At 41.0% G+C, this 12,304-nt stretch overlaps 1 protein-coding gene across 1 annotated transcript in view; it reads left to right on the top strand.

The window, feature by feature from the left end:
• Positions 1-351: 351 nt before the first annotated feature.
• The window catches only part of LOC110499116 (proto-oncogene Wnt-3), a 37,801-nt gene continuing 25,848 nt past the window's right edge, over positions 352-12,304 (top strand). The window contains exon 1 of the mRNA XM_021576034.3: positions 352-1,085. Coding sequence (XP_021431709.1) covers positions 1,006-1,085 — 80 coding nt within the window. The 5' untranslated portion in view covers positions 352-1,005. The remainder of the gene's footprint in view (positions 1,086-12,304) is intronic.

Here is a 12,304-nt window from a genome sequence, read left to right as displayed (position 1 = left end):
CCTTTGGGCCATTAGAGAATATAGCCTTGTGTGCCTGGCCCAACCACCACGTTTTATGGCTTTATTGTGTCGTCTTTTATGTCCTCTCTTCAGGGTGGGAGGACAACAATTTATAAAATTCACTGTAAATGTCTCCCTGTGTGCCTGAGAGAGAAAGGGTGTGGATGCACTGTATGCATATATATCCGGCTCAATTAGTCAGGGCACAACCCCTAAAAATGAAGTCAACACTTCCTCCCCCCCTGCATGTCCTCCGCTCCGCCGCCAATCCCAAAGCCTCCATGAAGAGGCAGGCCTTAAACCCCTTCACCTATCCTGAGCCACTTCGGGGAGTGCTTGCTTTGAATTATCAGAGATGAAATAGATTGAATAAGAAGAACTCTACCTTTTTGCTCTGTCCCTCCCTTACACCTCTTCTCATTTTCCCTCCCTCTCACCCTCCCTCTTTCTCTCTCCTTTCTTTCTTTTCCACATTACCAGGGGGTGGTGTGTGATTGACGGATGGGAACGAATAATTTTTCTCGTAACCTAAGGCCATCCTCTGTGATTGGCTTGCCAGCTGACATCTCCAAACCTCGCTCGTCTTCTTTTTTCCCCCCTTTAATATTGGGCCTGTGGATGAGGCATCCTGAGGGAGAGAAAAAAGTGGAGAGAAAAACATATCTACCTTAGGAAAGAACCTCATAGAGAGGGAGGGAAGGAGAGGACGGGTAGGAGCGTGTGTGTGTGTGTGTGTGTGTGTGCGTTTGTATATGTGTGAGAGAGAGAGAGACACTTACTCTCCTAACTACTAGGAGACAGACACATTTTCCTGTCCAGACTCAAAGAAGGGGGAAAACAGGAGGAAGTTGTTTTTTTTGTTTGCTTCAATTTGATTTCAATTTTCCCGTCCCTCAACAATCAAGCTTTTCCTAAAGCTTCTCCTCCAGGAAGTCTGTTCTTCATTCCCAATTGGAAATTCTATGTATTGATCCATTTCCACTCTACCACCACAAGGCATACCTCATGGATTTGTTCCTGATTGGATATATGATGTGTGTGTGGTTGTCCAGCTGGCGGGTGCTTGGAGGCTATCCCATCTGGTGGTGAGTACAATCTAGAGTTTCAGCATCAAATCCTAGAGCTGCTATAGGGAGACTTTCGGTCATTGATCATTTGAAGAGGGCAGAATAAAGTGCACTTTCAGTTGACTGCGTGGAAAAATGTTCTTCAGCCCAGTCCAAAGAATCTTAACCTCAAATTCTGGTGTAACGGAAAAGGCTGGCCGTTCTTTCCCCCTCTACACTCTGGTCCGTTTATCTTATTAGACAAATGTTGTGATGCTAAGGAGGCTGAAATTGTAGTTTTGGCCATTAAACTTATTCAATCTCTATAGGGATTTTTGAAAGGACCTTATGGATGGCTTGTCTAGGTAAATTGTCTCCAAATATTGGTGTTAGGCTGATAGGAGCTTTTCTAGATAGCGGTTGGAATTAGTGTAATTATTGGTTTGGATAACGTCTCCATCCTCCAAGGACAATGACAACATTGAACCTCTTCATGAAAACTCCCCAAATCCTTTATTTTATATAACCACAACCCCTCGTTTGGGAATCCACTTTTCTAAGGACATAGTTTATTTTGTTAAATAAGCTTCTATTATTTGATATTTGGAGTCGTACGATCAGGACCTTTTAAGTCAGCGTCATTTTTGTTTACTATTGTGTGTCCATATTCTACGTTCAGGCTGCCGGCCCCCAATCATGCCGTGTAACTCTTCATTGTTAGCTGAATGTTCTTTATTGGTTTGTTTTCGAGGGAGCTTATCACAAACTGAAGTGTGTACTGTCTAGTTGCATCAATGCTCTTTGAAATGACTAAAATCCCTGTCAGATAGTCAGCGTTTTGAAATTCTCAAAATCAACGATCAATCAACACATTTGTGAAAGACTGCCACAGCGTCAGATTTAATTTAAACATAATTGGTTTGAATTCATTTTGCTCTGCTTAATATTAACAATAATTAAGCATACACTTTTGTCATTCAATTAGTATTGCAATATTGCTGTTTCTGGGAGATTTGTCAGTGTCATGGGCTAGTCAGGTTAGGCTCTGTAGGGCTTTATGTGTCTTTGTTGAAATATTCCAGACCTTGTCTGTCACCCTCACGTGAAATTTTTAGGTTCATCTCATTACAAATTCAGCTACATGCATCTGACCTCATAGGCCTCGCTCTTTGGTAACATAAAGCCTTTATTTTGGATATATTTCTGAGTAGGCGTATGACAAAGCTTCTTTGGATCCCGACACAATACTTGTCAGAGCCAGTACACTTTTAGTAGCCCGGTTAGCATGTGGTCCCACAGCAGTGCTATCCAAACCGCCAGCATCTTCTGGTTTCATTTACAGAGAGGGGAGCTGCCAAACACACAGGCCAAAGGGTTGAAGTGTTAATGGCACGAGGGCTTTACACCCACTCTCTGGGTTCAGCACCACACCACACACAACATGGATTCTCTGTCTGAATTACCTGCAGCTGTTCTTTGCTCAAGGAGCTTACATGACACCGGTGTAATGTTCAGCCTGGACAATGCGCGCCACCTTTGATTTGGATAACACATTTGAAGTGGAGGCGGGGGAGGTGGGAGATGGAGAAAGATGAAATGGCCGTGCGTAGCTTCAGGTGACCGGGCAGACGCTAAGGAATGGATGTCATAGAGCGCTGTCACTGTCGTCACCCACGGTGTCGAGTATATCCAAGGGAGAACAAAATAACAAGATGGGTACGGGGGTGCGTCAAGGGAGAGGGTGATAAGTTTCAGCGAGCCAGGGCTCCTCTCAGCTTCTGTCTCAGGGGCGATGACTTGGTTATAAATTCTCCAGCCAAGTGGGGAAGGGAGAGGCGAAGGAGTTTTGACTGCTTCATGCCTGGCAGTCAGTCACACAATCACAAGGGGTGTCGAAAACAAAAGAGCATAAATAACTTTGGAGATGTGCATACTGTATGCATGGAGGACGAGGTAGAGTGAAATAGCTGGCTAATGAGGAGTTTGGAGAGGAGCTGGAACTGCCAAGAAAATAGATTCCCTATAAGAGTGTCACTTAAATAGACCCCACTTGAAAATGCTCAAATGTTTGGTTCAGTAGCTAGAATAGTTTCATAAGACAGAGGAAAATAAGTATCTGGAAAGATTTAAAAGCAGATAAAAGACAGAACATACCAGTATGTTCCAAGAGGGCTCGGTAGAGCCATCTGATAAAGGTTTTGGCAGCCCGATGCCCATCTCTAATATAAATGTGAGGTTTTTGGAAAAATATGTTGTTTTTTAAAACTTTGTATCTCTTTTTCTCACCTCTTATGCTGTACATAAATATAGAACATCGCATGAGTCTCATCTTTAAAATAAAAGTATTTTGGGAAAAATTGTGACAAAGCCCTGTATTGTTTCCATGTGATCTCTCTAGGCCGTAGGTCAGGTTACAATACTGGGATGTATAATGCAGAGAATATTTTTGCGTGGGAATTTTTTGCACTCCTGCATCCAAATCAAATAATGCAATTAGTGCTGCTCAACTAAAATAAATAAAGCGATTGGAGAATTAAAAGTGTATTCTATACAAGCTTCTGTTTTCTACGCTGTACCGACAATAGGCCTACGTGTTTGTCATCATGCTAGTATGATGACAACAGCAACTTAAAAAGATCTTGACAAATCATAAGTAGTTTAGGATGAGCCCATCACACATTAAAATACAGTCAACGATCGGTATATACACAGGTAATCCCTTAATGGAAGCGCTAAAGACAACCTGTCAGCCGGTCCAGCCATTTCTGTTTATATTCATATTATAAACAATGGCCATGATGAGTGAATGCCGACACTCCACGTCAGCCAAACCTACGTCTTTACCCATTAGAAACTCCTCAAATACCAACGTTGGAGGAACCAAGATTTGTGGTGTGGCCCCAGAACATCGCCACAGAACCACTAAACATTTAAATCCTACAGAATATTATACTCTTAATCTAGACCACTGTTCAGTTCCAGAGGGGAACCAGAGAGAGGATGTAACCTATGGGAACTGTATGTTACTATGTAAACTGACTGAGTTGTGGCTTTAGCTTTTGATGCCGGAGTTTCTGGTGACTTCTGGTGAATTGCCGTTTTTATCAGATCAGTGTGGCCTATGCTAGCACCAAAAATAATAATAATGTTTTATTGTCACACACTGGATAGGTGCAGGGAAATGTGTTGTTTTACAGGGTCTATCATAGTAGCACAGCACCCCTGGAGAAAATGAGGAATAAGTGCCTTGCTCAGATTTTTCACTTTGTCAGCTTGGGTATTTGGCTTATTTGAACCAGCAACCTTTTGTTTACTGGCCCAACGCTCTAACCGCTAGGCTACCTGGCACCCACCGACCCCGTGAGCATAATCACATCAGATTTGGGGAATCCACTTCCTGTAGGTCAGAGTAGAGATATATGGAGCACCAAAACTATCTATTTGCTACGATTGCGAAAGCCCAATACAAGACATGGGTCAATACCGCATACATAGAACACAGGAAATTGCAGAAATATGATATGCTGTTAACATATCATAACGTATATTCCCATGTAACATGTCATACTTTGTGGTACTTCCCATGTCTCTTTGTAGTGAAAGCAAAGTTTTACCATAAGAAAATAAAACCATAAAGCAATTTCAGATTGAGGAAGAGAAAGTACGTAGAAGAATGGCAGGGGCATTGAGAATGTGCCAGGTAGAGTGAGAGAGGGACATTTGTGAAATCTGAACACTTTTTCCCTCTGTGACATGTGGGTAGCAAAATAAATGAAAAGGTCAATCCTCTCTTGCCTACCCATCCCCTGTCCTGCCCTGTCATGGCCACCCCTACTCTCTATGTGCTGGACAACCCTTGTGGCTTAAATGGGGCTCTAGGGTTCATCTCTGGGTCTCAGGAATGTTATTATCTGACTGTGACACCCCCCCCCCTTACCTCTCCCCTCAACCCCCCTTTAGCAAAAGGATCACTATAATGATTCTTAGTCGAGAAAATCCTCCGTCTGCAATCCTAGTGTGAAAAGATCAAGGATGTTCAGGCATCATATTGAACAGTGCAAAGGGAGGGGGGAGGGGAAAGAAAAGGGGAAAGCCCTAAAGAATGTTATTCTTAAGACCGGTAGGGTTCCATATCAATGGCAGCGGCTGCCATATAAGCAGGAGTCAAAGACATCCCTAATGCCTGTGAGAAATATCTAAGGAGAGTGTAGTGACTTCACCAGACAGAGATCTGTGCCATGTACATTTTTTCCCATTTGGTTAACCTCCATTCAGTACAGTGATATTGGCCTAGCCTACGTCAGTTGAGCAGGTGGATGAGGTTCCCTATTTGTGCCCCAGTTTGGATTACAATGCTCTTTGTCTCCTTTGCAACAGTGGTAACTACTACCTAGCTAACTGCTTGAATTGCAATCGATGTACGTTATCACATACAGTTAATACAAAAGGAGCCTGACACCCTTACTGTCCAGCTCTACAAAACAAACCAGTGGCATGACATTATCTAGCCTAACCAGCCGGTTGGGAGAGAGGATCAAAGGAGGCTGGTAGTTCAAAGCAGTAAAGGAAATTCCTAATCTCAGCCCATCATCAAAGAACGTGATGAACTACTCGTGTAGGAAATGACAAAGTCCCACAGTTCACAGCTATTACCTGCACTAAAACACAGGTCAGGACAGTTCCTCAAAGGAAAATTGGCCCAAACGCCCAGAGGCACAGGGGTCCTCGGGGGCAAACACGTGGACTGAGAGATAGAGAGAAGGAGAGAGAGATGGAGAGGGGAGAGAAAAGGAGAGGGAAGCAACAAACACATTCACACTGAAACATCAACACACTCACTCACACACACTTGCACGCACACACACACACGCACCTTATAAGTCTTAATTGCCAGCTTCTGTAGCTCCTGTTTGCAAATCCGCTGCTGGGCAGCAATTAATTGTGAACAACAAGTAATCTTTAAACAACAAGCTTCATTTTTTAAGACACACTGCCTGGCTTGGTGTCTGGAGACGAAGAAGCATTGTGCACCCGAAGAAGCACACCTGTGCACCCTAAATATAGGCTAGTCAAACCTTCCCAGGTTATCTCCCAGGTCATACCATTACCCAGGGAGGGAGGAAGAAGGGAGGGAGGGTGAGAGAAAGAGAGAGAGGGAGATAAATTCAAAGGCAATACAAGCTACTACTCCACTGTATAAAAGCATAACTTTGTAGAAATAATTTCACTGCAGGGTGAATAGTGGTTTTTGAGCCAAAGAATGAGAAAAGAGGGAAGCCGTGTGCCACTTGAACTAGGCCTACATCATACCTGTATGTCGTAGTTATATTTGTAAGTACCAAAATAAAGGAAACATCAACATAAAGTGTCTTAAAGGCCCAGTGCAGTCAAAAATGTGTTTTTTAAATATATATTTCCACACTATGAGGTTGGAATAACACTGACATTGTTAAAATGATGATAATGCCCTTTACTGTAAGAGCTGTTTGAAAAGACCACTTGCAATTTCAGCCTGTTTTGGTGGGATGGAGTTTTGGCCTGCCTGGTGACATCACCAGGTAGTAAATTAATTAATAGATCAATTAGAAATAAAGTTCCAAACCTCTGCCAATAACAGCACATTTTCAGTTTTCCCCTCCCCACTCAGACAGTCCTAGCAAAACTCTTGCTTGAGAAAGTTATCATCTTGCTAAAAAGCTGTTTTTGTTTTTGACCATTTTAATTGAAAACAAATCATAGTAAGGTACATAATTGTTACCCAGAAATCATTTGATACTGAGATAAAAATGGCTGCATTTGGCCTTTAATAGGCTTTGATGCACCTTGGATGCTTCAATGCACCTTGGAATAAATTCTACAAGTATCAGGAACTCTATTGGAGGGATGCAACACCATTCTTCTACAAGAAATTCCATCATTTGATGGTGGTAGAAAACGCAGTCTTGGGCACGGATCCCGAATCTCCCATAAGTGTTTGAATGGGTTGAGATCTGGTGACTGAGACGGCCATGGCACATGGTTCACATCGTTTTCATGCTCATCAAACCATTCAGAAAATCAGTCAGTATCCTGTGTGACTACCATTTTCCTCCATCTCCTTTGTATAGAGTTGATCAGGCTGTTGATTGTGGCCTGTGGAATGTTGTCCCACACTCCTCTTCAATGGCTGTGCAAAGTTGCTGGATATTGGCGGGAACTGGATCACGCTGACTTACACATCGATCCAGAGTGTCCCCAAACATGCTCAATGTCTGGTGATTACAGAGGCCATGGAAGAACTGGGACATTTGCAGCTTCCAGGAATTGTGTACAGATCCTTGCGACATGGGGCCATGCATTATCATGCTGAAACATGAGGTGATTGCCGCGGATGAATGGCACAACATTGGCACCTGTGTAATGATCATGCTGTTTAGTCAGCTTCCTGATATGCCACACCTGTCAGGAGGATGGATTATCTTGGCAAAAGAGAAATGCTCACTAAGAGGGATGTAAACAAATTTGTGCGCAAAATTTGAGAGAAATTAGTGTTTTATGCGTATGGAACATTTCTGGGATCTTTTACTTCAGCTCATGGGACACGGGACATGGGACCAACACTTTACATTTTGCATTTATATTTTGGTTCAGTATACATTGTATTCCTCATTTACTCCAGTGTTTCCATTATTTTGGCAGTTACATGTACATGTATGCATACCACAAGATTCCAGATAATTCAACAAGCATTATGCCGTTGCTGCATGGCAATCACCACTGTCTCACAATACTAGGATAGGTAAAGCCACAATGTTTTCTTTCTGAACGATTTCCGTCGTGTCTGTGCTCTGACACTGACATAGAGAGAAAGGACTAGCCATTGGGCACACCACGTCATTTCAACGTGGATATTTGGGCATTATTTGGTTGAAACGTTGATCAATGAAATTGCAAACTATATTAACCCACTCAAAATTATAGTCAAAAGTTGAATTTCCAATGTGGTATCACCAATGGGAAAACAATGTGCGATTTTTGGTTTTGTTGTCACCCAAATGTATATCAGTGCATTTTCAACCATTTAAAGGCACAGAAAAGTTCAAATGGGAATACAATTTGGGATATTGTGTTTATTTATAGCCTACAACAGATTCATGTGTTATCACTGTCATTTACCTAAAAGAACATAGGGCCAGTAATCAAAGCAGTTAAAGATTCTGGGCAGATTATTACAGCAATTGTGACGACCTATGTATGCATGCTAACATGAACATTTACGCTTTACATGATTATAGAAGAAATGTATAGCTACAGTAACCTCAAAATGTGGCCATGAATGTTTTACTCATTTTAAGGTTGAATATTACATTAGTTTGTAACATATACTTAACTGTAGGCTATTTCATGTATTACAAAAGTAATATTGAATTGTGTTTGGTTGACAATGCAACCAAAAATAACATTTAAAAGTGCACTATGCAGAAAGCGCTATGTAATTTCCTGGTTGACAAAATTCTAATAGTTCGAAACAGGCAAGTATAGTGTAGAGAATCATTATTCCATCTAAACCGCTGTGAAATATATTTTTCCAGAACCAAAAATTTGGTATTTTCAGCTGTTTGAAGCTGGTGTACAAAACCCAAAGTAAAAAAACGTAAGGATGTGAAGTATAGAAATAATGCGCTTAGAACAGATCTATCATTTCTTAGACTTGTTTTCAAGTAGAATGAGAGATCTATAGCTCACATTTCGATGTGAATTTGGTCTGGTCACCCAAAAAGTGACATATTACAGCTTTAAAGGAGATGTAGGCCTATCTACTGCTTGGAAAGTTCCTGACCCACTGGTTTAATCCCGTTCTTTAACTTATTTATTTATTTTTGGTTGAGTTGGAGACATGAATCCATTTGTTAACTTGTCAAAAGTCTAAAAGTCATATTGAATTTTGATTGGTTGTCAACACCACCAAATATTTGAAGAAGATTTATCTCCTGCTTGGATGGCTCAATCTGTGCCGCTGACTAAATCTGGCTTTAATTTCAGTTTGTCTACAATGAAATAATTTATACGTTGGATTCACATCTCCATCTCCACCAAAAATCTAAGTTCATGAATAGGACTAAATCAAATCAAACTTTAAATGCACTTCAAATAAAGTTTGATTTGACTTAGTCCTATTCATTAACTTAGATTTTTGGTTGAGATGGAGACGTGAATACAACATATATTGAATTCATTTGTAGACAAACTGGAATTAAAGCCGGAGGCACAGATGGAACGATTTAAGCAGAAGATACATCTCCTTAAAATGTTGATACTGTATTTAGTTGACAACCAAACACAACATCACTAAATATCATTACATTTGAAATCAACAAGAGCTTGAAACCCTATTGTACAATTCCTATTGTATTGTCTTTTTTTAGTTGAATCCTGGGTTGAATTGAAACAATAGCTGTTGATGACTTCCCAAATGCTATAAATATAGGCCTAAATAGCAACCTTGATGATATATGATTGACAAAGTATAGTTCCATTTCATTTGCTCTTTTAAACCTACCCTTTGGAATGACTTCGATAGCAACAGTGAATCTATTTTGTTTTTAAGTGGCGATCTCTCAGCAATCATTTTCATGATAGCACGTTGGTCAGTGACAAATATCATAGCTATGCAGGGCTGGACTTGATTAAAACCAATGGGTAGCTGTAGATAGATACATTCTCCAGGAGGAAGTGCTGCCCAGGCTATTGTATTTTTTCTGACAGTTGAAGATCTGACGTTATTTTAAAGGTAGAAATAATTGTTTGGTTAAAATTTCACCGTCAAAACAACAATTGATGACTTTTTTCAAATCCAATGTATTTTCCACGTAGACTCCACATCACAAAATGTTGTCAAATTACATTGAAACAATGTTGATTCAACCAGTTTGTGCCCAGTGGGTACTTCCGCTATGACTGGCACTGCTACACTGTGTTGAACACAGTCAGTCAGAGAGTTCTGTCTGCTCCCTCAGCGAACTGCAAGCCGCACTGCTCTCACTCACTCAGTGTCACTTCTTGACAGGCAGGTTCACAAGTTTACACCCAAGCTCCCTGATCTCCTCTGTTCTGACTGCAGGGGCTCCCTGTCCCAGCTCTGCACTCATTCTCAAAGTGTCTAAGGAGGGAGAGGAAAGAGTGAGGAAGAGAGTGAGAAAAGGGAAGAAGGCAAAAACAGGTTGAAGCATTTTTCAGGGGTCCTGTCATATTTTATCTGATCAGCCCAGAGCTGTTGGACTACAAATCAAAAGTGTACCAAAGAAAAAACTGAACACAACAACACAGACAGGAGCTGTGCATTCCAGCCTCCGCAAGGAAAAATCCCATCCTGGGGGCAAAGCCGACAACTTTTCCATGGCCCACTTACACTCTCTTCCGAGTGTCTTTGTCTCTCCTGTGGTGGGATTCAAATTGAGATTCCGATGGCAATGTTTTGGTGTTCATCCTGAGTGCATGAGGCCTCATTTAGCAGAGTCCCCCCCCCCCCCCCCCCCCCCACAGGCAAAACCGACAACTTTTGATGTCAACATATTGATGTAGAATAAAGTTTGATAGAAGAGTCTATGGACTTTCTATGGAGTCTGATTCTCATCTCTGTTTGATAAGACAACTTTGCATACGGGACTGTAATGCAGTGCATACGGGACTGTAATGCTATGCGCACAAAAATGAACGGCATTAACTGGATTTGATTAATTTAATGACTCGAATCAAACTTGTTCACACATGCACAAGAATGATTGGCATTCATCAACAACTATCCCTATGCCAAAGTGTAGTGGAGAAATCTTCAATGAATCCCACTTCTTCTGTTCTACATCACCAATGTATCAGCAAGTCATAACAAATGGGTTACATTGTGTGTAGGGTAGACGCGACTGAGTGTTGTATGCAAACAAACAAGGTACTGTACACTCAGTCATCTCCTTGAAATGAAATGATATATGAGTCAAAAGGTTGGCATATCGTCATCTGCCAAATTTTCAGCAGGCTGTTCTCTGATATTTTATGTGTTTTGTGAAGTAGCCAGTCAACACACTTAAGTAGAATAATGCAGTGGCTCAGGCTACAACAAGCCTACTTATCATACAGTAATTTGCACAAGACATACGGTTGAATTATGAGATAGCGATTAGGCCCTACAGCCTGGTGGGAGTGATGGTGGGTGTGGAAAATTAAGTGGTAACCGACCAAATTTTTCAGAGGCCCTCCTCTTGGCTACAGAGACAAAATGTGACCGACTGACTCAAATCGGTCTTATGTAGAAAAATTTGAAATTGTGTTTTTTACTTGGGATAAAAATAGAGAGAGCTACAAAATGGTAGCTGCATTTTTGAGGAAAAATGGGAAAGTAATTCTGCTTTGAAAGTTGATAAACTTGTCAACACACTTTCGAGAAAATGGCCTTTGAATGTTTTAGTACTGCACCTACTGGAGAGCTCTCCTTTGTCTACACCCATTCAGCATTGTTCACACCCTTTTAAGCCAACCCCACCCATCTCTTTAAGGATTCACATGTGAGGTCATGTGCTAAACACTGAGTAGTGTAGTAAACCTTAAGACTAAAAGTGGTAGTAGCCTACAATAAGGAAACATTCCAAGTAAACAGAAAGTGTCCAGATAAAAATATTTTATAAATATTAGATGACGCTTACCCAGACGCACTCGTCTAAATTGATGGGTCATGTGAAAGAAATGCTAGAAATCCCAGCCACATCTTGCCAAGTGGATGGGTCTCTACAGAAGGTGTAAACGGTACAGCCAAATGGTTACTTGCATAGTAGCAATATCAATAATGGATAGTGTCAATATAAGTAAAATAATATACAGTATGTACACAAACCATATCAATAAAGATATCAGTGATAGATGAGGTAGGTACAGTGACTTGCGAAAGTATTCGGCCCCCTTGAACTTTGTGAACTTTTGCCACATTTCAGGCTTCAAACATAAAGATTTAAAACTGTATTTTTTTGTGAAGAATCACCAACAAGTGGGACACAATCATGAAGTGGAACGGCATTTATTGGATATTTCAAACTTTTTTAACAAATCAAAAACTGAAAAATTGGGCGTGCAAAATTATTCAGCCCCTTTACTTTCAGTGCAGCAAACTCTCTCCAGAAGTTCAGTGAGGATCTCTGAATGATCCAATGTTGACCTAAATGACTAATGATGATAAATACAATCCACCTGTGTGTAATCAAGTCTCCGTATAAATGCGCCTGCACTGTGAA

This window comes from Oncorhynchus mykiss, chromosome 20 (genome assembly GCF_057628025.1).
Source record: "Oncorhynchus mykiss isolate SJ-2025 chromosome 20, ASM5762802v1, whole genome shotgun sequence".
NCBI lineage: Eukaryota > Metazoa > Chordata > Actinopteri > Salmoniformes > Salmonidae > Oncorhynchus > Oncorhynchus mykiss.
Note: the sequence above shows the minus strand (reverse complement) of the source record. Positions and strands in the feature narration are given on the sequence as shown.